The 27,786-nt window shown below is 37.1% G+C and overlaps 2 protein-coding genes and 1 non-coding gene across 3 annotated transcripts; 2 read left to right on the plus strand and 1 right to left on the minus strand.

Annotated features, from left to right (window-relative positions):
* The first annotated feature begins 712 nt into the window (after window positions 1-712).
* On the plus strand, window positions 713-819 carry LOC145606455 (small nucleolar RNA R71). The gene has a single exon (XR_014105324.1). It is a non-coding gene; the product is annotated as a small nucleolar RNA R71 (small nucleolar RNA).
* A 17,190-nt stretch (window positions 820-18,009) lies between these two features.
* On the minus strand, window positions 18,010-21,590 carry LOC145604359 (uncharacterized). Its single transcript, XM_081660273.1, has 4 exons — window positions 20,895-21,590; window positions 20,259-20,795; window positions 18,786-20,096; window positions 18,010-18,657 (listed from the first exon to the last, which is right to left on the minus strand). The coding sequence occupies exons 1-4, from the start codon at window positions 21,588-21,590 to the stop codon at window positions 18,010-18,012; spliced, it is 3,192 nt and encodes a 1,063-aa protein (XP_081516399.1).
* Window positions 21,591-22,596: 1,006 nt separating this feature from the next.
* On the plus strand, window positions 22,597-24,718 carry LOC145604360 (disease resistance protein At4g27190-like). Its single transcript, XM_081660275.1, has 2 exons — window positions 22,597-22,911; window positions 23,051-24,718. Exons 1-2 carry the CDS (start codon window positions 22,597-22,599, stop codon window positions 24,716-24,718), a joined length of 1,983 nt encoding a protein of 660 aa, XP_081516401.1.
* The last annotated feature ends 3,068 nt before the right edge of the window (window positions 24,719-27,786 follow it).

Consider the following 27,786-nt stretch of genomic DNA (forward strand, 5'->3'; position numbering starts at 1 on the left):
ATGATTAGACGAATATTGACCTCTTTGGTGATACCTATTGTCATTTTGTTGATTAACTTGGTTGTTTGACACATAGTTACCATTACCTTGGTTCCTATAGTTTCCTTGATTATTTTGAACATTCCTTTGGCCACTATATTAACCTTGACCATTTCCTTGGGTTTGGCCCCCTTTCCAACCAAAGTTTGGGTGATGTTTCCATCCCTCATTGTAGGTGTTGGAATAAGGGTCATACCTAGGATTGGTTTGACCATTGTTGATTGCATTTACTTGTTCCATGGAAGGGGAAGGGGATCATGAATCATTTAGCAAATAGCATTCTGAAGTCACATGATCATCACTTCCACAAGCATCACAAGACATCATTTGTATCGACATGTTTTCATTTTCATTCAATGAACTAGATGCATGTGAATTTTGACGTGGGGAAGGGGATAGAGAAGAGGATTGCAATTGATCAAACTTAGAAGATAAAGCATCTAATTTTGAATTAATCATGTTTATAACATTTACCTCATACTTTCCTCCTTTCTTGGAAGTGCTTCTCTCATTGGGGCTCCAATCGGTGTAGTTTTGAACTACATCCTCTATGATCTTTAGTGCCTCCGTGGGTGGCTTGTTCATGATAGTTCCTCCCGATGCTCCATCCAGGAGTATGCGGTCCGATCTCAAGAGTCCTCTATAGAACCCATGGAGCAAGAGCCAATCTTCCATGCCATGGTGAGGGCATTGTTGTTGGTAGCTCTTGAATCTCTCCCAAGCATCATAGAGGGATTCATCGGGCTCTTGTTGGAAGTTAGATATCTTTGACCTCAACTCCGCCGTTTTCCCAAGAGGAATGAACCTCCCAAGGAATGCCGAAGTCACCTCATTCCAAGTATTCAATGAGTTCGGAGGCAACCTATCAAGCCAATCACTTGCCTTGCCCGTTAAAGAGAATTTGAACATGCTTAAGAGAATGTACTCCGGAGTCACCCCATTTGCCTTCACGGTGCTACAATACCGTGTGAATTGCTTTAGATGCGCAATGGGGTCCTCATGCTTTGCCCCGGAGAATTGATGACCCTCAATCAAGGTGATAAGGGCGGGCCTTATCTCGAAATTATTTGCTTCGGTAGTGGGAGTAACAATCCCACTTGCTTCTTGATACGGAGGAGGAACACCAAACTCTCTCAAAGTCTTATTTGGAAGAGCCATCTCAAATTGGTGAAGAGGTGGAGAAGTTGGAGAATTTGTCCTTGGTGACTCTAGTGGAATGGTTTCTCCACTAGTCTCACTAGAACTAGATTGATCGGACTCAACTACCACTTGTGGCTCACTTGATGTGGCACCACTAGCTTTCGCCCTCTTTTCTCTTCGATTTGCCCTTACTACCTTTTCAAGCTCGAGATTCAACGGCACAAGAGGAAGTGCCCTATTGCTGCGTTTGGGCATAAACAAAGAAGACTAGATGGGAGATTAGTAGGTTAGTCAAAGAAAACAACGAAAAATAAAGCTATACAAATGAACTAGTCTCACATATCTCATAAGTAACTCAATGTTTAACGCCATTCCCCGGCAACGGCGCCATTTTGGTAGGAGGGATTAATCGGTCGTTGGACGATCACCCTAAAACCAAACAATATTTCTACCTAAACCAACCTAAGACAAGTCTAGGGTAAGTAGAGGATCGTATCCACAGGGAATGGGTAAGTACACCGAGAGTATGAAACGGTTGCAATCTAGTTCGGTCACAAATTGGGGGTTTTGATTAGATAACTACTATGGAGACAAACATAGGGGGAAATAGGGATCGACTCCAACCAAACCAACGGATCAAATCAATAGGCAAGCATGAACACAAATTGGGTGATAGAGAGGGCACTCAACATTGCCTTCTTTCGAAGCCATAACACTAAGCAATCCTAAACCAAACTCAACTAACAAGATAGGCCAACCAAGTCTTAACGATGGGAAGTAGACTACTAACTCGGGTTTGTCTTTCAATCGGTCCAAGAAAGCATTAAGGCACAAACAATTGGGATTTCTCACCTAATTGTTGCAACTAAGACTACTACATCATTCAAACAAGGAACCATAATCAAGAGGAATTTAGCATAATCATATAAGAATAGGCTCACAACTAGACTCCATCTCTCAATGCAAGCATAGAAGTGAATACATGAGCAATAAGTGGCCATCCAATTACACATGCAATTAACCAATTCTTTAACAATCAATCATCAACCCAAAATGAACATGCAAGCACAATTAACAATCAACCCATGGCTTGGTTGGGTCTTCACCCAACCCCTAGCTAATTAACTACTCACTAATCATGGTGGAAAACGATCTAACAATTAAATCTAGGGTTAACATGAATTCAATTAAACTAGGAGAGAGATTAAACAAGGATGGTTGGACATGCAAGAACAATTAACAAAGATTAAGCAAGAACTAAGATTAATAAAAGATAAAATCAGAAAATTAAATAGCAAAGGAGAGAGAAAGAGATTACTAATTGATGCTTCAAGATTGAGAATAATTGTTGTTGAAATTGATAGAACAAACTTCAAATAATTCTTACAAAGATTGAGTTTTGAGAAAAACTAATCTAATTAAAGAGGGTTTAGAGAAACTAAGGGCCTAAGAAGTCTAAAGGGAATTAAGAAAGAAGAAGATCCTACAAATGAGCCACTTAAAGCTATTTATAATCCCCAATTTCATAGTAAACTCCGCAATAGAAAGTTCGCGGAACCCGTCGGGAGAGGCCTCTCCAAGGTCTGGAGAGGCCGCTCCAAAGTCTGGAGAGGCCGCTCCATGTCTTGGAGAGGCCGCTCCAAACTGGGGAAAATTGTGGCAGAATGCTCCATAGCAGGGTGGAGAGGCCTCTCCAAAAAGGTGGAGAGGCCGCTCCTCAGATGGAGAGGCCGCTCCCCTATGTTGGAGAGGCCTCTCCGCATCTCTTCTTTCAAATCTGCCAAGTGAGGCAGGAAGTTCAGCAACGAGGTGGAGAGGCCTCTCCAAATAGGTGGAGAGGTCGCTCCAGGTGGAGAGGCCGTGACATAAAGTTGGAGAGGCCTCTCCTCACAAAATCCTTGAAACTGCCAAGTTTGGCAGTAGCTACAACAGCGGGGTGGAGAGGCCTCTCCACTGACCTGGAGAGGCCGCTCCTAGGGAGAGGCCGCGCCACTCTATGGAGAGGCCTCTCCACTGCACATCTCTCTTTATTCTTGACTTGACTCCTTTTCCTTGGCTTCTTTCCATCATCTTCTTGCTTCTAACCTTGTTCATCATCCATAGGATTTAATTGGTCGTCTTTGGACCTAAAATCTCAACAAAAACACTAACAACCCGTGAAGCATAGGATACACAAAAATTGCATAAAAATAGAGTGAATAATGAACTAAGGCATCAATACCTCACATATTCAACGTTAAAAACCACTCTATAATCATACAAAATAGCATGCTATCATTATGGAAGAGGCTTTAATCAACAAGGACCTAATAAGTTTGCTGGGGGTAGGAGAACTATCAATTATTACTGTGATCATTGCCAGATGCCTGGTCATAGCATGGAAAGGTGCTTCAAGTTGAAGGGCTATCCACCTGGTTATAAGGGAAATCAGTTAGCTCCAGCTTCCAAGAAGTTTGCAAATTGTGTTGATGGTGGTCAAATTTTAGATGATGCTGCAAAAACTTCTGAACAAGCTAATGTGTTGAATTTAGCTGCTAGTTTCACTCTGGATGAATTGACTCAGATGAGGTCTCTTCTTAATAGACAAAAGGTTGATCAAGATGCTAATGCTATGTTTGCAGGTAATTACTGTCTTCTGTCTTCTTCTTATAGTAATGGGTGGATAGTGGATAGTGGACAGTGGAGCTAGTGATCATATGTGCCATAGATTGGACATGTTTGATTCATATGATTTAGTTCATGACCAGAACTGTTATATAACCATACCTGATGGCACAAGAGTCAAAGTGACACATATAGGGACAGCTGTGTTAGACACCAATATCACCTTGAAGAATGTCTTATTTGTTCCCAGTTTTCAGTTCAATCTTATCTCTGTACACAAGCTGTGTCAAGATGGTGGTTACACAGTGCAATTCACTTCTGATCAATGTATTGTCCAGGATCAAATGTCCTTGATTCCACCACTTGTTCTTGGTAAAGTGGGTAATGGTCTCTACTTCACAAAAACTTCTCACAGAGCTGTTGCTGCTGCTTCCAGTTCAGGTTCTGCTTCTTCTCCTATTGTTTGTTAGTCTTTTATAGACCAGGCTAAGTTGCTGCACCTTAGGACAGGTCATATTCCTTTTACTCATATGAATATGATTCAGATTAAAGTTGATTGTAGAAAATTGGGAAATGAGGTTATTTGTAGTATCTGTCCAGCAGCAAAGCATAGAAAGTCCTTTTCTAGTAGTTCTATTAAAACTGTTCATCCTTTTGAATTGATTCATGTAGATGTGTGGGGTCCATATCAGTCAAAAACTCATAATAATTGTAATCTGTTCCTCACTATTGTTGATGATTACACAAGGTGTGTTTGGACACATTTGATGAAGTATTAAACTGATTCTGTTGATATTTTAGTCAATTTTGTGACTTTTGTTGAGAAACAGTTTGGTGTCAAGATAATAAGGACTAATAATGCAAAGGAACTCTGTGAAGGCAAGATTTTATCCTTGTACAGTGGTAAAGGGATTTTATACCAAACCAGTTGCAGTGATACCCCACAGCAGAATGGGGTTGCTGAGAGGAAACACAAGCATTTGCTTGAAGTTGGAAGGGCTCTATATTTTCAGTCTAAGCTACCTATTTCTTTTTGGGGAGAATGTATAGAGTGTGCAGCCTATTTGATAAACAGAATGCCTTCTCAAGTTTTGGGGAATTTATCACCATATGAAAAGCTCTATAACAAATCACCTAATCCTGACCATCTTAGAGTCTTTGGCTGTCTATGTTATGTGAGTACAGCAAGGCAACACAGAACAAAATTTGAACCTAGAGCTGAACCCTGTGTGTTTGTAGGGTACTCTCCTACTCAGAAAGGATATAAGGTATTACACCTATCCAACATGAAGATCTCAGTTTCAAGAGATGTAGATTTTCATGAAAAACACTTCCCATTTCATATTTCACCACATCCTCAATCAACACCAACCCCTTTCTTTTTACCCTCTCATACACCTACTCCTTCTCCTTTCCTTACTATTGATATACCAGACATATTTCAAATTATACCTCCCAGCAGTCCTGTTCCCAACAGTCCTGTTCCCAGCACAACTGATTTTCAGTCTGAAATTTCAACACCTTCTGATCACCCTACATCAGTTGTTGATATTACTCTTGATACTCCTGTGCCTATACCTGTTGTGCAGTCTGTGAGGCATAGAAAACCACCTAAGTGGATGGGTGATTATTTTTGTGGGGCTTCCATTGTCTTCAATGATCACTGGTGTAACTTGGCTTCCCATTCTTCATTCTCCTGTGAGCATAAAGCCTTCATCTCTCAGACAGTCTCTATTAAGGAGCCTACCTCATATAAAGAAGCAGCAGGGGATCCAAATTGGGAAGCAGCTATGAAAAAGGAGATTAAAGCTTTATTTGATAATAAGACCTGGGAAGTGGTAGATTTACCATGTGGAAAGAAACCTATTGGTTCTAAATGGGTTTTCAAAATCAAGTTGAGGAAAGATGATTCTATTGAGAGATTCAAGGCTAGGTTGGTAGCTAAGGGTTACAACCAGAAATATAGGATAGACTTTAAGGAGACATTTTCTCCTGTTGTTAAGATGTCAACAGTCAGAGGTTTGATTGCTTTAGCTGTACACAAAGGCTGGACAATCTATCAATTGGATGTCAATAATGCCTTTCTGCATGGGGATTTGGTTGAAGATGTCTATATGAAAATGCCAGATGGTGTTCCAAACCCTGGAAATAAAGTCTGCAAGTTAAGGAAGTCCTTATATGGTCTCAAGCAAGCAAGCAGAAAATGGTTTGAGAAACTGACTTCTGAGCTAGTTGTTCTGGGTTTTGTTCAGTCCAAGAATGACTATTCTCTCTTTGTCAAGCACTCCAGTCAGAATACTACTCTTGTGGCAGTCTATGTTGATGATATTATCATCACAGGTACAAATCTTCTTCAGATTGCAGTTCTAAAGAAACACTTGCATGATACTTTTAGTATCAAGGATTTGGGTGTTCTGAGTTTCTTTTTGGGGATGGAAATTGGTTATAATGGTAATGCTGTTATTCTTTCTCAAGCCAAGTTTACTAGGGAGCTCTTGGCTGATAGTGGTCTCCATCCTTTCAAGACTGTAGCTATAACCCTGCCCATTCATTTGAAGCTTAGTTTTGAAGTTGGTGATTTACTGCAAGACCCTTTGCAATATAGATGTCTAGTTGGGAAACTTAATTTCTTAACCCATACTAGACCTGATCTGGCATTTACTGTCCAATGCTTAAGTCAGTTCATGCAATGGTCTCGTTCTTCTCATATGCAAGCTCTGACTCATACTCTGAATTATGTGGCTTCAACTGCTGGTCAAGGTATCATTTTTTCTGGAGGTATGGATTTGAAATTGCAGGCTTTTTCAGACTCTGATTGGGGTGCATGTGTTGATACCAGAAGATCAATCACATAGTATGTTATGATGCTGGGTTCTTCTCCCATCAGCTGGAAATCAAAGAAACAACCCACAACTTCAAAATCATCTTCTGAAGCTGAATATAAGGCAATGTCAGCTGCTTCTTCTGAGGTTGCTTGGTTGGTCAGGTTACTGGGTGATCTTGGTATCTCTGATTTGAAACCTATTACATTACATTGTGACAATCAGTCAGCCCTGCATATAGCCAAGAACCCTGTCTTCCATGAGAGGACAAAGCATATTGACATAGACTGTCATTTCACAAGAGAAAAGGTTCTTGAAGGCCTTATTCAGCTCACCTATCTTCCCACCAGTTCTCAGTTGGCAGATATTATGACTAAGATCTTGCCTTCTCCTCAGTTTAATATCCTGAAGTCCAAGCTTGGCATGTCTTCATCACCCCAAGCTTGAGGGGGGATGTGAAGTAATGCTCTCAGCCACGTCAGCACACTTGCCAGCTCACAAGGAGTTAGTTAGAACAATTAAAGTTTGTTATTAAGTGCTGTATTAACAGAGCATTTATATGCTACTGCTTAGTTTTCTGTATTCATTCATTCAATAAAAACTTCTCTCTCTAAGATTGGGATTTTCCTCTCTTAGCTTTCTCTCTCTATATTCTCTCTTTTACAGTGTATAATCTAGAACTCCATTAATGAAAATTGGATACTTCTCTTTCTCAAATTGTTGATTCAATTAGTACAGATTTCATTTTCTTATTCATAACAATTACTAAAGGCTTTTGTTCCACTAATCTATTCACAGTATCCATTGATAGTTAGCTGACTTGTTTTTGGAAGCTGTTGCTTGTTCTTTTTCTTCCACGCTGTAAAGCTCTTTCTGAAAACAAATGGATTTTGGTAATGGATTTTCTTGCCTTGGCTGTGAGTAATTTGAGCCATCATACATGCCATCTATTTATAGTATGAGTAGATCAGTGACATTGCTTCTCTATAATTTTATTTTAAATTAGAGTAAGGAATGATGCTCCATAAAAATCAGTTTATTCTACAATATATCCTCTTTTAGGCTTGAAATTTTGTCTCTATGTTGTCTCGAGGTTTAGAGAACTGATATCTGTGGACATGTTTAAGAAAGGGATCGGAATCTAGCTAGATAGAACTACAAATGATCAAATAATGAGTAGTGTTTTCTTTTTTGCTATTGAAGCACTCGAAGAGACTACTGATGAAAGAAAAAAGTTGATGCTCAAAGGTATCACCTAGAATATGGTACAGGCTCCATAACTTCATGATGCTCAGAATATATATCTTTGGAACCAATGCTACTTTTATTTACAGAACATCATGTGTCAGTGTCCAAATTCAATGTATTTTGAACTTTTACACATTTCATGACACCTAAGAGTTTTATTACATACATGATACATTAATCTCAATGAGCAACAATAATGGGATTAAGATGGTGCATGATTCCTGATCTCATATGGGAATAATCTTACTATAACAGCCGCATTAATAGGCATCTAAAACTCTGCTATTGACTTAAGAGATCTAACTTCAGTGTGTATAAGAAATTTTATCATCACTTTGTGATGATTATAAGATATAGTCAAATAACAAATGTACAAAGATAACTAAGGTAAGGCTGTTCATCATTTTATTGTCTTAATTTTAAGGACTTACTGAAGTATACATGTACTGTTTGATAGCAGGGCATGCTGCAATACTGCATGGAGTACATTTTTTTTTCATTTTTTGAGCTAATGCTATAACTTAGCTTGTTAACATCTCATAAATAAGACAAAGAAGAATGTTGAGCTTGCATGGTACTAGTGTGAATGGAACGTCAACTCGGGCTTGTTCGATCATTGTGATATTCTGTGATCAAGCAGAAAAAGGTACAAAAGGGGGTGTGGCAGTGGCTTTATGGAAGGAAAAGTATAAAGGGGATGCAAGAATGATTCTTCCCACCACATCAATGTGTCAGATTAGGTTCTCTTGGTATTGTACTTTGTCCTCCTGCCTCTGCCTTCAAAGGATGACGCGCTGCTACTTGTGTATAGATTAATTGTATTAGCCTCATACATCTAGAAATCTCTGTTGATTGTGTAATTATGACAGATAACTACAGGTACTAGCACTCACAGAAAAGTCACATTAAATTATGAGAACCAAGTAAAAATGTGTCACAGCAAGAAGGTGCTACTAACTTTCCTTTATCTGAAGTTTTTATCATATGCTATACATTTACTGTTTTGTTTTTGCATGATCATACAGAAAATGATTCAAATGGCTGATTCTTTTTTAGTGTAAGTGGATAAGTGTTGGAGGTTACATATTAGTGTAAGGTAGTTGGTTACTTGTATTCCTTGGCTAATGTACTTAGTAGTATAAATATACACAAATAGTATGATGTAAGTATCTTTGTATTTTCCAACATTCTCATTCTAAAGAATATACTCTCATTTTCTCTCTCTTCCTTCAAGCTTCTCTCAAGTTCATCAATGGCAGCACACTCTCTTTTCTTTTTTCTTCCTCCTTGAACTCTCAAATTTAACATGGTATCAGAGCGGACGATCTTAGGTTCCTAGCTCCATAATTCCGCGTTTTTTTTTCTTCTTCAATTTCAAGATTTTTCATCTTATTTTTCTGATTTTTTTTTTGTTTGGAATTTCTTGCTCGTAATTTCCTTAATTCTTACTCGAAATTTAGCAATTGGAGGATTAATTCACGTAATTGTCTTCTATAATCACTTACAATTTGTTTTTCGAACCAAAATAATCAAACAAAATTTTTTATTCTTGAATTTTCCCCTAATTTCTAGGGTTCTTTCAATATTTCACTCTTTACTATTCGAATTTGAACAATTAGCCACAAATTGTAAGAGTGATGCTTGTTCGACCTTCTGTATTTGTGAAATTTCGACCAATTTCTGGCATATTTGATCAGTTTCCGGTGGTTTTATGGGTGTTTCGTTCTTGAAGATTTTCGATCGATTTACGGGTTTGCAAGTTTAGTTAATTAGAACCTTCAGTTTGTTTGGCTCGAAGATTTTCGATTGCTTAAGTTTTCGCTCTGGGTTTTGTTGCCGAAATTATTGTTCGTGAACTTCGGTTTCTAGGTTCCTCGGTTTCGATTGGAGACTACTAATTAGTGTTACTTGTTGATTGGGTTCGTGTTAAGCCCGGTGGTTGGTGGAGTTTGTGGCCTCCGTCGTCGTCACTGCGGGTTGTGTTCTCCAGTGGTATTGGAAGGAAGTTGGGTGTGTTCTGGTTCACTATTACTTCCCACATTCTTGATTGGCTTGAGACTTTCTGCGAAATCTGGTATAATTCTCATGCTTTCACTCCTTGCTAGATTGGTGATTTAGTGTTTTTGGTGTATATTGATTGATTGGAGGTGTAGTCAGAATTTGTTGATATTGGATTTGGGTTGTTCTTGATTGATAGTTGAATTGAAGTTTGAGTTGTATTAGTGATTGATATGTTTTGTGATGTTGATATTGCTCTGTTAGTTGATGGATGATGGTGAAAGTTTCTGGTTGTTTTTAGAGAGTTTATTCTTCTTGAGTTAAGGTAGAATTAAAGTGTGTTTTGTGTTGTTGGATGTTGATGATGAATATTGGTTTGTTGGATTGATTATACCGATTTAGGACTGTTTCAAGGTAGTTTGATTGGATGTTGTAAATATTGAGTGGTGGTATAAAGTGTTAGTTTGGTGGATTTTTTGTGTTGAATTGATGATGATTGGTTGAAGTTTTGGTGTGACCAAGAAGGTCATTTGTGAATCATTTGTTGCCCATAGAGGCTTGATTTTGCCCATAGTGGCTTGTTGATTTGCCCATAGAGGCTTTGATTTTCAGACCCATAGTTGGTCATTTTTCCCATAGAGGCTTTGTTTTTTTGAGACCCATAGTTGGTCATTTTATTTTTCCCATAGTGGCTTTCTTTTGTGATCCATTGTGATCAAATTTTATGACCCATAGAGGTCTTTTCTCAAGATCCATAGTGATTATTTTCTATCTCAAATTGGAGTCGTGGTGTATGAGTGTTATTGGTGGTTGGTCTTTGTTGATGGTGCTTCTCAATGGAATGGAAAGTTGGATTGTTGAAGATTGGTTTAGTTGTTTGGTGACTATATGGTGGTTATGAAGTGTTATGTTGGGCTGGCAATCTGGCATAGCATGGCAGCAGTGGTTTTGTGTTACTTATTAGTTGTTGATGGAAGGATTAACAGTTGCTCGATGTTGATCTTGATGGTGTTTAATGTCAAGTTGATGGAAGTGCATCATTTGCTGCAGGAAGTCTACAACTCGAGTTCAAATCTTTGCTACAATGATTGGTTCAAACTGGAAATGTGTTTCACCCATTTCCAGTTTGAGGGGGGGTGTTGGAGGTTACATATTAGTGTAAAGTAGTTGGTTACTTGTATTCCTTGGCTAATGTACTTAGTAGTATAAATATACACAAATAGTATGATGTAAGTATCTTTGTATTTTCCAACATTCTCATTCTAAAGAATATACTCTCATTTTCTCTCTCTTCCTTCAAGCTTCTCTCAAGTTCATCAATGGCAGCACACTCTCTTTTCTCTTTTCTTCCTCCTTGAACTCTCAAATTTAACAATAAGAAAAGAGCCTTAGGATTGATGTCTGAAATAATTGGCATCTTTAATGATTCCTTTCAGTTATTTCCAAATTGAAAGGTTCTGTTATACTTTTCAAACACCAGATTCTTTTGATGAGCAGAAGTCCTGATACAAGATAGCTCCTAGTTTTAAAAAGATAACTCTAGGAGATGCCAACGACCACTTATGTTATCGACTTCCCTGTAACGTTTAGTCTTTACCCCCTATCTAAGAACTGAGAGGGTGAGGACATGACTGTGTCAGATGAATAACCTCATACGTACGTGAAGTGCAGCTGGAATATCAGTTTTGGGTCGCGTATTTCTCATAAACTTATTGTGGGAAAGAAAGTCACGGCTCTTTATCCTAAAAGCAGGTTTTTAAACTGAGATTCCACCTTTTTATCCTTTACTTTGGAGGTCTTTAAAAGAAGGAAAAATACTGTGTTTTTTATTTAGATCAGATTCATGCAGTGAATGTGGCAATTAGACAAAGATTTTGTGTCCTTGATATGCTATAGTTATCATTAGTCCATATCCTTTTGTATGTCATCACTTTTCCTTACAAGAAGACTTGATGGTGTGGGAGATTTAGATTTTATTAGCAATGTATTAAAAACTCTGTACTCAAAACTTCCCAGAGAATGATAATGAAATACATGTGCAATGCCTTTATTAATTAAAAAAAAAATACAATTTTTGCACTCGATGTAAAGTTAGAGGGCGTGCCCTAGTTCCTCTTCTTGAGAAACAAGAAGAGTTTCTCAAATGGAATTTGTGTAATTAAAATGCATCAGGAATTGTAAACTAATGGTATTATAATCAGAAGAATTGATGACTGTAAAATCCACTATAGTTGATGACTTGGACTAAACTTGATGGCGTCATATTAAGTTTGCGTTTATCGTTAGCGGCGTTACATTGCAGTACCATCGGAGCTTAGTCTTTCACCTCTATCACAACAAACACCAACACATTCACCTTCCACTTTTGTCTCCACCTAAAACAACCACAGACTGTCCAACACCATCTTCTTCCTCTTTCACTAAATCATCTCCACCAACAACAACCTCCATTGAAGCTTCGCCGCAAAAGCTCCAATTCCTCCATTCAAACTCGAATGCCTCCATTAAATGGCGGCTTTGCCGCCAGAATTTAACGAAAAACCCTACAGAAAATATTGAAATTAAGGGTATGGTTAACCCCTAATGGATAGGTGTTTGACGCTTATGAGCTTTCCTTCTCCATTGAAGCTACTACATAATAATAGATTGTGAAATTGAAATTTGATGATTACCGATTAACACTAGATCGTGAAATTGAGTTTTTAATCTTACCTTAAATTGCTTCAATGGTGGAAAACTGGAAATAATGTACTCTGTTGAATCGGAATTTGGGAATGTATTTTTTCTTCTGAGCATCACTTTTGAGCATTGTTCAAAAGTAATGTAACATGGGTTTACCTTGTTAACGCCGTCTATGTCAAGTCCAACAGCTGTCATACCAGAATTACAGAAATACCCTCACGAGAAACAATTTATGTTAATCAATATGAGAAACTTGGGATTACCCGAAGTGAGATTATCCTTCTGATCCTTCTGTTCAACAGCCCTAGCAGGTGAAGATACAAAAAATGAGATGTAATTTCATAATTTGATTATAAAAATGTACATTATTTTTCTAGGATCACCCCATCTTTTCCTTAAAGGAAGAATTAAAATCTAGATTACCTAAACCTGTAAAGATTAACTATATCTTTTTCTTTGTTACAAGCCCAAATACTAGTACACTATATTTTAGTTGGCAGAGGGATATGAAGCACTAGCTGCTGGCTGCAGCACTATTGACTGAACGAGTTTTACTATGATGTTCCCTGGCACTGCCAGAAAAATAAAATTATAACAGTACGCTGAGGTTATCTGCTTGTAATGAACTTTTTTAGCTATTTTATCAAAACAGACCATTGTTAGTATTATGCACATAACATACAGAGGAATAAATGCTGACACGAGATCATACAAGTCAGTACAGAAGCAATGTCAACTTGAGATTTGGCCTAGCTAGAGATTTGCAAACTATAAGATTGGCTTCTAGCATAGCATCACTGCTCAGGCCGCTGTAGCATTAAACTCTCTTAAAGAAGGAAGAATATTTGTTGCAGTGACGTGCAGTAATGCAGTACAATGTAAGGGTATGAAATTGTTTGATTCTGATGTTAATCAGATCGATTTTATCTGTATTCTGAAAAATGGCAACCACCCAGTTGATTTTTGTATTTGAGGAATTATATAACCACACAATTACGTTTTTGGGATTGAATTTAATGATAGTTGTACTTGGAATTTAGAGAAGATTTGATTTTGTTCAAATTACGGAGTAATAAATAATACTACCTCCGTTAATAGTTATGTGCAACTTTTGCCATTTTTGTCCGCTAAGCATTATGTGCAACAAAAGAATTTCTTTCCTCTTTTAGTAAATAAAAACTAGTCAAATGTCATTTTTACCCTCATTTAAGAAATTAAAACACAATTAGTAACTTTAATCAGATTTATTAATCATTAATTCTCACCCAATTCTAGGGGTGTCCATAATTCGGATAAAAACCGAAATCCAATCCAATCCAAACCGAATTATCAATTCGGATCGGATCCAAACTTTGAATCGGATCGGATCGGATTGAGATTTTTTGGAAATTCGGATTTTCGGATTGGATCGGATTGACCCTAATTGTATCCAATCCAAACCGAAAACCGAATTATAAAATTAAGCTTGTATAAATATGGATTTTTGTATATTTTGAAGTTTAGCTTAAATACTTACTACTACATAAAATAAGTTAGAGAGACTTTGTATTAATTAATTAATGACTTGACGTTGAACTATTTATTTTAATCATGATTTTGAAGACTTTTATTTATAGTAAAGCTTTGTTTTTATAATTGTATTAGGCGCTAAAAAATAATGTATTATAATTCGGATTTTCGGATCGGATCCAAATAACCGAATTTTAATTCGGATTGGATCAAGAGAAAAATTCGGATCGGATCGGATTGGAAAATTGAAAACCGAATTATATTTCGGATTGGATCGGATTTGGACTAAATCCAAACCGAAAACCGAACGGACACCCCTACCCAATTCTCACCCCCAACCAACCTAATCTAATTTATCAACTCTTCATCTTCAATTCAAGAAACCCAAAACCATCTTCATCATTATCTTTCCCCATATTTTCTCTCTCCTCTTTCAATCACATTATCTCTTTGAATTTTTTTTATAGATCTTCTTTCTCTCTCTTGAACATCAATAATTTCTTAACATTTCTGGGATTTTGGGATGGTTTTTGTTTAGTATTTCGTCGGGCTTTTGCGGTGGGATTTCGTGGGGTTGGTGGTGGTTGGTGGTGGTGGGTTTTGTGAGAAGTGGTGGTGGTTTCGGGGCGGGATTTCGTTGGGTTTCGTGGTGGGATTTCGTGGGGTTGGTGGTGGTGGGTTTCGTGGGAAGTGGTGGTGATTTCATGGGGTTGGTGGTGGTGGGTTTCGTGGGCAGTGGTTGTGGTTTCGTGGGAGTGTTGGTGGTGGGTTTCGTGGGGAGTGGTGGTGTCGTGGTGGTTTCATTGGGAGTGATGGTGGATGGGTTTCGTGGGGAGTGGTGGTGGTTTCGTGGGGGTGGTAGTGGTGGTGGTGACGCCGGCGTTGAAGGCGGCAGTGGTGTTGATAAAGGTGGTATGGGTGGTGTTGGTTGGTCTTGGTGGTGGCAGTGGGTGTTTTATTATTATTTCTCCCTACCTTAATTACATACCCTTAGAATACATTAATCATCATTATCAAATTTTGCATTGGCGACCGTGTCAAGCCCCAAATTGCACAAAACTATTAATGGAGTAGTAACTGTTTTGAGGAACTTAAAAGAGTTCTTTTATTTTACAAGCAAGTGAGAAGTCTGGGAACCAAAAGTTGTAAAGTTTGGAGGCCAAAACAAAAGCAATTGTTACTGTATTATGTTATAGTGGGTAGATCACATTCACACGCCATGTCGAGCACGACCCGGTTAATCACCTGTATAACAAAATCTATTAAAATGATTATTCTTAGCAATTTTTCATTTAAAAAATGGTATTCTGAAAATATAAATTGAGACATTATTAAAATCTCCTATGTATGTCTTTTATTATAAGTTCATAACTAATTACAAAAGTTAGTCAAGGTAGTGATTATAAATGCTGTTAAAGTCACTTTATTTTGATTTGTTTATGTGATTTGTAATTATAATAAATAAATAAACTAGTCATGTAAAATCTTTTTATTAGATTATTGTAATGTATACTTCATAATATAACAACCATTTATACTCCATTTGTTCCAAATATATTGTTAATTTTTTTTTTAAGGAAAAATTTATTGTTAAATAAGTATTAATATAACAGAGGTCATACCGTGTGACTGCTTGTAAAAAATAATGGAGTAACCTCCGACAGTGTAACCCCTTATTATTATACTTATTGAGTAATCCTTTAAATAACAAAATAACCCCCTATTACAATGATAAGAGTAACCCATATATTACTAAGTAACCTATACTCGCATATTACTAATTAATTAACACCTATAACACTAAACGAATAACCCCATAAAAAGTTAATGTTAATGTACAGTTTTATAATATCTATTTTTTAATTTTTTTTTTGTAACTATTATTTAATAGGTATAAATTGTGCATTAACATGTGTATCAAGTTTGATTGTGTCAATAATTCAGATATAAAAAGAGTATATATATTAAGAGTAATTCAGAATATTCTTTCATCTTATAAATAATGCTATGATTTGAAGTGGATTTTGATCTAGTTTTATGTAGAATGCAACCACACGTGCGGATTAATGGCTTTGTAAATTTCTTCCTAAGCTTTTTTTTGAAAACCCGTTAGGGTGTCATTATATTGATAATTGATCCATCAATACATACGGAGAGACCTCACAAGGGCAATGGTTCTCCCAAATTTGCTCAACACCAAAAGGAATTAAGCGGGCTAGATTGTGAGCAACTACATTTCCATATCTTTTCACATGACACCAACTAACAGAATTAAAAGAGGTACTAGAAGAAATAATATCATCAAGAATGGAGTCAAGCTCGGTGAAGAAGATTGAAGCCTTGCACAAAGGCCTATGAGGACTTGGCTATCAGCTTCGAAGATGACATCCGAAAAGCCAAACTGATTTGCGAGCCTAACTGCCATAGCAGCAGCTTTAGCCTCCGCAACAATTGGTGGCCAGTGAGCTCTGGTGCGTCTAGTAGCAGCAAACAACACCTCACCCTTCCAGTTTCTAGCCACGATTCCCAAGCCAACCCATCCATCAATACAGAGCGATGCATCACTATTTATCTTGATTATACCCTCAGGTGGAGCCTTCCAAGTCTTCGAGCTGGGGCAAGCACATTTCTTAACTCCACCATAGATTTTTCTTGCATACGTACCACAATCCTCCGCGAGACGGTGAACTCTTTCAAGAATTATAGGATGGTAAGTTTCTTTACCTTCGAAAATCATCTCATTCCTCCTAGTACATAGATACCACATCAAAATAGCTCCCCGAGCCACCTTCTTCGAGTCGAGTTTACTTCATGATTCAAGCAAGTCTAGGAAAGACATACCTGTTGGCCATAGCGACACCTCTACGCAATCACATTCTACCCATAGTTCACGCAATGAGGGGCAGTCAAAGAGAGCATGTTGCACCATTTCGGAGCAGCCCGGGCACCAAGGACAGTCCTCCAAGTCAGTCATATGTCTGTATTTGAGGTAAGCTCTAACTGGCAGTGTCCCTGTACAGATTCTCCAAAGGAAATGACGAACTTTGGGCGTGACCTCCATCTTCCAAATATCTATCCATGACTTGTGAAAAAGGTCGAGGTTGCAAGACATTCCAATCATGTATGCTGATTTCACAGAATAACCACCGTCCATTGAGAAAGCCCACATTATGGAATCCGGATTCGAAATGGTGCTTAAGGGAATGGTAAGTATGTTGCGGGTGTCCTCGTTATTGAAGATACGTTCAATCAAGGGCACGTTCCATTCCCTAGTTTCATGATCGATCAAATCACTTACCATTGCAACCACGTCATTTATGGGGGTAGAAATAAATCTGGATTCCCCACAAATCATCCACGGTGAGCTCCATATGTTGACTGAAGTGCCATTACCAATTCTCCATAGCATACCCTCCTTAATTAACGTCTTTGAAGCCCATATACTTCGCCATGAATAGCTGCCTCCATAACCCAAACTGGCGTCAAGAAAGTTCTTTCCCGCATAATACTTTGCACTCAAAACCTTATTCAAGAGGGAATTCGGATTGCTTGCAATACGCCATGCTTGTCGACCAAGAAGAGCATCGTTAAAAACCTTCAAGTCTCTAAATCCCATACCCCCAATACACTTGGGAGTACAAAGATCTTTCCAACTCTTCCAGTGCACCCTTTTCTTGTCTTCCTCTTGACCCCACCAAAATCGATCCATCATGGAGTGGATCTCATCAATAATCTCAACCGGAATTTTATACACTCCCATGATATACGTCGGAATAGCCTGGATGACTGACTTGAGAAGTATCTCCTTTCCTGCTCTCAAAAGTAATTTTTCCTTCCACCCCATAAGCTTTTTCCAGATTCTGTCCTTGAGCGCCGAAAATACCATCTTCTTTGATTTTCCAATTATGGTCGGAACCCCAAGGTATTTTTTGTGTCGATCAACCCATCGCATAGCTAGAATTCCCAATTATTCCTCCTGTAAAGAGACACTGACACCGTTGCTAAAAGAGACCTCCGATATGTCATAGTTAATTTTTTGTCCGGAAGCTTGTTCGTATATGTTGAGTATATCAACAATCTCAGAACACTCCCTTCGGTTGGCTCTTGCAAAGAGAAGGCTATCATCTGCAAAAAGAAGGTGAGAAATTTCGGGGCCATTTCGGCTAGCTTTTGCTCCATGTATCGAGCCCTCAACTAAAGCTTTCCGCAACAAACCCGAAAAAGCATCTGCAACTAAAATGAACAGATATGGGGAAAGAGGGTCTCCTTGCCGCAGACCTCTAGAAGGTAACACAGAACCACTCACATTGCCATTGATGATGAAAGAATATTTTACCGTAGTCACAAAATCCATGATTATCTCCACCCATTTACCGGCAAATCCCATCTTCAAGAGTAGCTTTTCCAGAAAATTCCACTCTACTTTGTCATAGGCCTTACTCATATCAAGCTTCATGGACACCATACCCTTCTTGCTTTTACATCTTGTTTTCATCGTATGGAACAATTCAAGAGCAATTAGTGCATTATCCGTGATGAGTCTTCCCGGAACAAAGGCACTTCGGTTTTCTGATACGATGTCAGGGAGAACCGATTTTAATCTCATAACAATGGCCTTCGAAGCAATTTTATACAATACATTACAAAGAGCAATGGGCCTATATTCAGTCATCAGAGTCGGGGATTTTACTTTCGGGATAAGGACAATGTTAGTATTATTTACAGAGCTAATAGACTCATTACCCTGTAAAATATTACTAACCAATCTAGATACATCATCACCAACAATATGCCAAAATTTTGAAAAAATATAGCATGCATACCGTCAGGGCCCGGAGCCTTACAAGGATGCATTTGGCTGAGAGCGGCAAATATTTCATCCTTTGAAAAAGGGCGAAGGAGTTCAGCGTTGATATCAGGGCTAATGCATTGCTCTATTGATTCGAGTACTCTATCACACGCTTCTTGTGATGGGGTGCCAGCAGTGAACAAATTCTGGTAGTAGCTCTGCACAATTATTTCGATGTCCTCATCATCTTCTTTCCAAGTACCCGATTCATCAAAGAGGCCCTTGATTTCATTTTTTCGTTTCCGTTGGGAAGCCTTGTGGTGGAAATATGAGGTATTTCGATCACTATCTTTGATTTCCGAAGCTCTAGATCTTAGGAACCAATATGCCTCCTGTTTATCAAATAAATCATCAAGTCTCTTTTCAAGATCCGCACATAAAGCAAGCGACTCATCCGACACAGCCTCTCCTTGCACCACCTTCAGTTCACTTTCAAGCTGTTCAATCTGATGTTGCAGCCCCTGGAACTTGGTGCTACTCCACCGCTGAAGATCACCAGCAACATACTTCACTCGGTCCTCCACACTCCCCACATTACCTCTCCACGCACCATGCACAACCTCTTCACATTCACCATCAAGTAGCCAGCAGGTTTCGAAACGAAACCTCTTTTTCTTTTTCCTTTTCTTCTTTCTATGGGAGCCAAACTTTAAGAAAATGGGTGCATGATCAGATTTCATACGAGCAAGGTTCTCTACAGTTGTATTAAGAGAAAGGTCAAACCATTTACCATTCGCCACAAAACGGTCAAGTCTTTCCCTAATATGAGTTTTCACTGTCAACCCTTTTTCCCAAGTAAACCACTGTCCCTCATAACCCAAATCATGAAGGTTACAGTCTTGGAGAGTCTCACGGAATTCAGACATAGCTCTTCGTTCATTATCCACTCCACCTTGTTTCTCATCATAAGAAAGAATTTCGTTGAAATCTCCACTAAATAGAATCGGGCCATTAAAGTTTTCACACAAGTTTTTAATTAATGACCAAGTTTTGCCTTTGTTACTACTCTCAGGCCAACCATAGAGTCCAACAAAACGCCATACAACACCCGTATAAAGTTTGACATCACCACAAATATGGTTTTGCGAGAAAGAAACAATAGAGAAATTAACATTATTCTTCCAATATATACAAAGGCCCCCGGCCCTTCCAACACTACTAACACCAAAAGCATACGGAAAATCAAGAATAATTTTTTTTATTTTCTGCAAGAGTTTTATTAACTTTGGTCTCAGACAAAAACAAAATGCTAGGGGCTAAAGAGTTGCACCACTTACGAAGTGCTCGAACCGCCCGGGGGCTAGCCATCCCTCGGCAGTTCCAACAAAGTGTACTCATTGGAGAGGGCGGGGTTGATCCATGTCAACCTCCGCCGGGCTAGTAGAAAGAAGAGTCACCCCATGGATTGATTTGTTGCGCTTCCCAATAGATGATTCGTCTGTGTCCACCCTATTAGAAATTTCAGAATTTTCAGATTGTTTTCTTTTCCCTACAAGAGCAGTGTGCTCTTTCATTGAGATGTCAATATCTCTATCAAGCCTCCTCCAAGTCTTTTTTGCTATGCCCTGCTCCCCTTGTTCCCCTGCTATCACATTGCCTACACAAGCTGTGATTGGAGGATTTTGAGTGCCATGGTTGCTGGGCTGATGTACAGGGGTGATCACGCTGCTAGGGGGCTCAAATAAGCTTGATGCTTGTTGTTGATCAGGTTCGAAAGGCACCAAGGGAGTCTCAACACTACCTGACTGTAATCCCTTTTCCATTTCCTGCAATGTATTATCATTCTTAGGCTGTTCAACCTCCTTGCTCACAAAGGATAACTTCCTAGCCACCCCCGGGGGGCCCTTCCTTATTGCACCAGGGCTATGATATCCTGGTAGCTTGGGAACACTTGGTTTCTTGAGCTTCAACAGCCAAGATTTCTCCTTCTCACGATCAAGGACAGTGAGTCGAGTTCGTTTTTTGGGTGACGCCCCAAGCTAAGGACCATACTCATAGACGACCTCCTTGTGTAAGGTCGAAGCTTCGAAGAATTGGCACTCATTGTCAGTATGATCCATCCTTCCACAATAGTAGCAAAACTCCGTTAGACGCTCGTATTGAATGCCGCACCATTTCGAACTTCCTGATCCAGTAGCAATTTTGATGCCTCTGCGCAAGGGTTTGTTGATGTCAATTCGAACTTTAACCCGGAGGAATTCATTCCAACCAAGAGGGTCAGAATCATCATAGTCAATAAATCCCCCCAAATGTTCACCAATTTCAAAAGCAAAATCAATATTCCTTCTGTTGAAAGGAACATCCTTAATTCGAATCCAAAAGGGAGTGTGGGAAAATTTAACCTCAGAGGGTTGTTCATCACCATTAATTTCATTCAACAACAGCAATTTCTTATCAAAGAACCAAGGGCTACCTTCCATAACTCTAGCCTTGTCTTCCTCATCGAAGAATTGAAAGACAAATAAATTCGTTTCCACCATTCGAATTGCTACATTATTCTTGCAATTCCAGACATTCAATAAAGTTCTCTTCATTGCTTCAACATTATAGGGTCTTACCGTCAACAATTTCCCCACAAGGGTGAGCGAAATTCGAGTTTTGGTCTCCTCATCTTCTCCAGCAGCAGGGGACCCGATAACAGAGTTCTCTTCTTCGGTCAATCGAAGCTTTTCCCACTCCTCAATCAGTTCATTAGCCATGAGATCAGAATTGGGTATAAAATTCGGTCAGAAATCGAGTCAGAATCGAGAAAGAGAGAGATCATAATTTCTTCCTAAGCTTGTTACAAGTAGAAGATTAAAAAGATCAATTCTCTAAACACTCTCTTTAAAACCATTATTGACATACACCTACATTTATTATAGGGTGATTGCAAAAAAAAAAAAAAACATTTATTATAGGGTGAGCATATGCACAAACTAATAATCATATCCTAACATAAATAAAGAAACAAATAAATATCCTACTCGTAATAACTAAAACCATTAAATCCTAAAAATAGGAAAGATCATTTCAAGTGAGAAGGAAAAACCCATAAGCAAACTAAAGCATCGTACATAAATCATCGAGAAAACTCATATTCGACTATTACTCTCGCATCAAGATTTTAAATGAAAAAAGTTATTACGAAACGGATAGAGTAGTCTAAGCTATCTTATAAAATTTCCCTATGATCATATTCCTACCCTATAATTTTAAATGAAAAAAACTATTATGAAATAAATATTGCGATTAAAACGAAACATAGGAAGTAGTAGATTACTAGATTATTTAATTAGTTTCATGGGTTCCGGAAATAACGCGCATAGACGGCATATAGTCTGTCATCTACTCTCTTTACTTTGCTCTTTGCCTTTTAGGTTTCTTCTTTGCCCAGGAGACAGAACAACGGTTTCGTTGACCAAAAACTAAGAGGTACGATGATTGTTGCTCTTTTTTTTTTTTTTTTTTTTTTTTTTTTAAGGTTTTCTGATGAATGGGTGCATGTAATCAGTGACTTAATGTTTAGCAGTTTGAATTATTTTGCCTGATCTCGATTCAAATTCCATGTTGTCAAATCTTGAACTGTTATTGTAATTCAGGCATGATTATATAACAGGTGTATGTTTTGATTTTATGACAAATCAAACACCATTTAGTCGTCCATTACACTGAGTTACTGACGCAATTGTTGTATTAAGTTGTAAGTGCAGGAATAACTAAGTAATGGACTCTCTAATTTCGGTGATCATGAAAGTTGCCGAGTGTTTTGTGGATCCAATTAAGAAACGCGTTAAGCTCATTACTAACCACGAAGGCATCAAAACTGAGCTGAGGGAAAAGCATGAGCAATTACTGAGCGATCGAGCTGGAATCCAATGTCGAGTCAAAAGAGCTGAAAACAACAATGAAAGAATCCTAGAGCATGTAGACAAGTGGCTACAAGATGTTGAAGAAATAGAGAAAAGCTGGCCCTCTGATATCAGTGAAACAAGTAGCGGATCAACTCTCAACCTTTGCCACCGATACAAACTAAGCAAGGTAGTGTTAGACATAATAATATGTAAATATTATTGTCAATTTTCACAGTATATACTATATACATATGTAGCACTCTAGAGTTTAATATATTACAAGGCTAATATTGGCAATAATTTTTACATATTATTTTGTCTAACAGGTAGCAATAAAAAAGAAACATGATGTTGATTTATTGCTTGAACGTGGTACCAACTTCAAGGAGTTGGCGGAACCAATCACCCCTAAAAGACCAAACCCTGATAATGTCGCCGATCTTGAATCAACTCATTTGTCTATGGATAAGACTTTGAAGGCCTTGAAAGAAAGCAACACGAAAATCGTTGGTCTTGTTGGGATGGGAGGAATTGGTAAGACAACCATAGCTGAAAAAGTAGCGGAAGAAGCCAAGAAAACAGGTTTGTTTGATCTAGTGTTGTTTGCTGCGGTGTCTCAAGCACAAGAGATCAGAAAGATTCAAGGCCAATTAGGTGATACTTTAGGCCTAACATTTTCTAGAGAAGGTGATGCTGGCAGAGCAGATCAGCTTAGAAACAGAATTAATCGAGTCGGTAGAATATTGATTATTCTAGACGATATGTGGAGTACAATTAGTTTTGCAGAGATCGGGATTCCATTTAAGGATGATCATAAAGGCTGTAAGATTCTCCTCACCACTCGTCGTGAGCAAGTCTGCAAATCTATGGATTGTCAAAAAACCATCGAAGTTGAACCCTTGAATGAAAACGATGCTTGGAGTTTGTTCCAAAGCAAAGTTGGGGAAATTTTACTTGAGCCATCCCATGATCTTAAGGAGGTAGCAACCCAAGTCATAAAAGAGTGCAAAGGGCTGCCACTAGCACTTGTAGTTTTGGGATGTGCTATGAAAGGAAAAGATTTGGACGAGTGGAGATTGGTTGCTGAAAGACTTCGAAACTCGAGGCTTCCGGATATAGAAGCAGTTGAGCAGAATTTTTATGCGTGCTTTAAGTTAAGCTTTGATTATCTCAAGTCAGAAGCTACAAAGAAGTGTTTTTTGCTATGTTCTTTATTTCCAGAAGATCATGAAATTCAAGTGGATGAACTAGCCAAATATGTATTGGGGTTTGGCGAATTTCAAGATATCGACTCGTTTGAATTTGTGAAGTCTCGTGTGCAAGGTATTGTAAAAGATCTTAAGGAATCCTCATTGCTATTAAAAACACATGATATGACAAAATATGTTAAAATGCACGATGTCATCCGTGATGCAGCTCTATGGATCGCCAGCGAAATGGGAGAAAAATTAGTGGTGCCAATATCCTCGGGGAATAACTGGACGAAGAATGATAACTATAGGACTGCAGTCGCAATATCTTTGCTAGCTTGCCCTATGAATAATAATTTTCCTACTGAAGGAGACTCATTCTTGAGATTGAAATTTTTGATATTTGCTCAACGCGTACCTTTGCAACTTACTAGCTCGTGTTTTCAGGGGATGAAAACACTTCAGGTTCTTGATTTGACAGCAGAGAAGTATCGTTTGGAGCTTTTGTTGCCGCGTTCCCTGAAGGATCTTCAAAATCTTCGGACTTTGCTAATCAGAAGGTGGGAGCTAATAGGCGATATATCAATGATAGGAAGTTTAACTAACTTAGTGTTTCTTAGCTTTTCTGGAAGTCTTATCAAGCAGTTGCCAAAACAAATGGAAAAACTTTCTATGCTGAAGGTTTTGGATCTGTCTGGTTGTTCAGAACTTGGAAATTCCTACACCGTGGTACAAAGCCACTTATGCAGTATAGAAGAAGTTTATACCCCAAACAAGCCTTGTTATAATCCAAGCCTTGATTGAGTACTTTTCCTAATGTTTGAGCAATGAATATTTAATGTTTATTTCGATAAAATGGAAATGTGTTGTCATTAATAATATCAAATCATATAATTCAATGTTAGTCTTTCCTGATTGCATATCTAATTTTAATGGTGCATTTCCGTCAACTTTTTATTAGGAGACGAGCATGAAATGTTAGAAACAACTGGTGTTGCTATGAATTTAGATGTGGCAATATAGGATGTCCAAGGAACGCACGCGCTTACAAATTTTACGGGAAACTTGGTCTATGTCAAGGACGATTTAGTTCTTGACTATAATTGTAACTAGATTAGGTCTCGTACCATGCACAGTAATTTCACTATTATTCTAAATTTAACCCTGTATATATTAGCAAATAAAAATAAAACCATTTGTAGTATATAGCTTTTCTTCTTAGTTTAAGTATATAATGAAATAAAACCTGAATTATAATGAAAGAGCGAATTAGAAAAATAAGCTAGTGTTGTACAAACTTTAATTTGGTACGTTTTTTTCTTCTTATTAACAACATAAATAAATATTAAGGCCCTGTTTGGTAGTTAGCTTATTCGGGGTATATTAGCTTATTTGACTAATTTTAGCTGATTGACTAGTTAAACAAGCTAATATAAGTGTTTGGTAGTAAGCTTATTGAAAGAGCTTATTCCACTAAATAAGCTATTTTTGAAAAAGCTCATTTTAGGAGCTTTTTCAATTAGCTTATTCATTAATTATTGTGAAATGACACTTATAACCTCATTTAATTTAAAATCCTATCTAAACTACCTACCCCACAATTAACTTATTGGTCATTTCACATACTCAATCACCTTTAAGCTATCAGCTATTTACCAAACACTTTTATATAATCAGTCAATTCAATAAGTTAGTCAAATAAGTTAATAAAATCAGCTAGTCAAAATCAGCTAACTCAATCAGCTTCAGCTTTCAGCTTTCAGCTTTCTCCCAAACAGGGCCTAAGTATTTTAACAGTGTATATATTTGCATTCCCGTGTATATTAGAATGTAAGACATCTGACAGTTACATTCAAATAAATATGATATGATAAAATAAATACCTCGAAATAAAAATTTACATAGGTTGAAATCTTAATTAATCAATTTGTCTTACATGATTTACACGTATAGGGTATTGGATATACTCCATACAAAAATATATCGTATTGGACATTTAAAGGTATATATAAATACTACATCTGAAGATATTTAAATGTACAAAATAATATGCACTCCATATGCTATACAAAGTAAAAGATATAATAATATTTTATGCAAAAAAATATAGAATGTATGTGAATATTTTTTTAGGAAGTGAATCACCATTATATGATTTGGTGATTATATTTTTTAAGAAAATGAATCAAAATTAGGTAAAGAAGTGAATTTTTATAAGAATATTAAAAAAAAAAAAAAAGTTGGAGGGAAAAAAACAAAACCAAAAAGTAACACGTGTCATTCTTGATGTCTGTTTTAGTATTATGTTATTGATATACACCTGATGAATTAAATGTGAATGATCTTCTCGGTGGACAAAGTTAGGAAGATATTGGGAGCAATTAATTGCTCCTAGTGATTAATTTAACCATTTTGTAATAAATTTGAGATATCATTTTCTGTAAGGATAGAAAAACTTTTACATATTCAGTTTGACATGGTGATAAGATATTTGAGTTATCATTTTCATTAGTGACCTACAGGGTTGGGCAAAACTACCAGAAAACCCCGAAACCCAAAAACTCAATCTGTAACAGATACGAAAATTAGGGTACTCGGTCCGATAATCATCATAATAATCGTTTATATATCCAACCTGATAATTTGTTATCAAGTATGGTTATTGGGTATCATTTTAAAATTAATACGATAAACAAATTTTTTTTTTCCTACTTAAATTTATTTATCCAAAATCTAAACTTTTACTTTCTTTATACTCCGTATTATAATCACTTTATAATATGAATAATTGGTAACATTATTAATAATTTAGTCAAGATCACATAGCATTGTTGTGTTAAATAATACGAAGTATCATAATAACTACTTTATCAATTAGTATTATGTGCACCATGGTGCACCTAAAAATATGTACACCACTCCTACACTTTTGAACATTTAGGAAAAATTTGAACATTTTACAAAAATATAAACATCTATTAAAAAAATATGAACACATCACAAAAAATGAACATAAACATGCAATTTTTATGTTCATATTTTATAAAGAAATGTTCATTTTGTATACAATAAATGTTCAGTTTATATTACAAAACTATTGAATTATTATGAGTTAGACAAACTTCTTTCAAAATTTGTTGACTTGCAATAATTCAAAATTTGTGATTGTTCATATTTTTTTACTAAATGTTCAAAATTGATTATTGTTCATATTTTTTTTACTAAATGTTCGAAAGTATATGTGTGGTGCATTGCGATTGTTCAGATTTTTTTTTATTAAATGTTCAAATTTGCGATGTTCAGATTTTTTTACTAAATGTTCAAAATTCACGATTGTTCAGATTTTTTTACTAAATGTTCAAAGTATTGGTGTGATGCATTGCGATTGTTCAGATTTTTTAACTAAATGTTCAAATTTTGCGATGTTCAGATATTTTGACTACATGTTCAAAATTTGCAATTGTTCAGATTTTTTTACTAAATGGTCAAAAGTATAGGCGTGGGGCACCTATTTTTAGGTGCACCATGGTGCATCTTAAAATTTGCACTACTTTATTAAGTTTAATTCTTATTATTGGATATCACTATATGAAGCCCGTACGATGCACGGTTTGTTAGAATTTTTTTAAAAAAATATTTTTCATATTTATATCATTAAAATTGTTATTATATTAGTTTTAAAATATTAGATAAAATTCTTAATCTTAAAAGATAATATTTTGTATTTATTTAATTTAAATTTTAAAATCTCATTCGTCAATTTTGCTTACGTGGTATTTGAATTATTTAATTGTAAAGGAAATTAATAATCTCTTATTTAATTGGCTATAACTTAAATTTATAATCCTACATGACGCGATAAGAAAATTAAA

This window comes from Chenopodium album, chromosome 22, assembly GCF_948465745.1.
Source record: "Chenopodium album chromosome 22, dcCheAlbu1.1, whole genome shotgun sequence".
Taxonomy (NCBI): Eukaryota; Viridiplantae; Streptophyta; class Magnoliopsida; order Caryophyllales; family Amaranthaceae; genus Chenopodium; species Chenopodium album.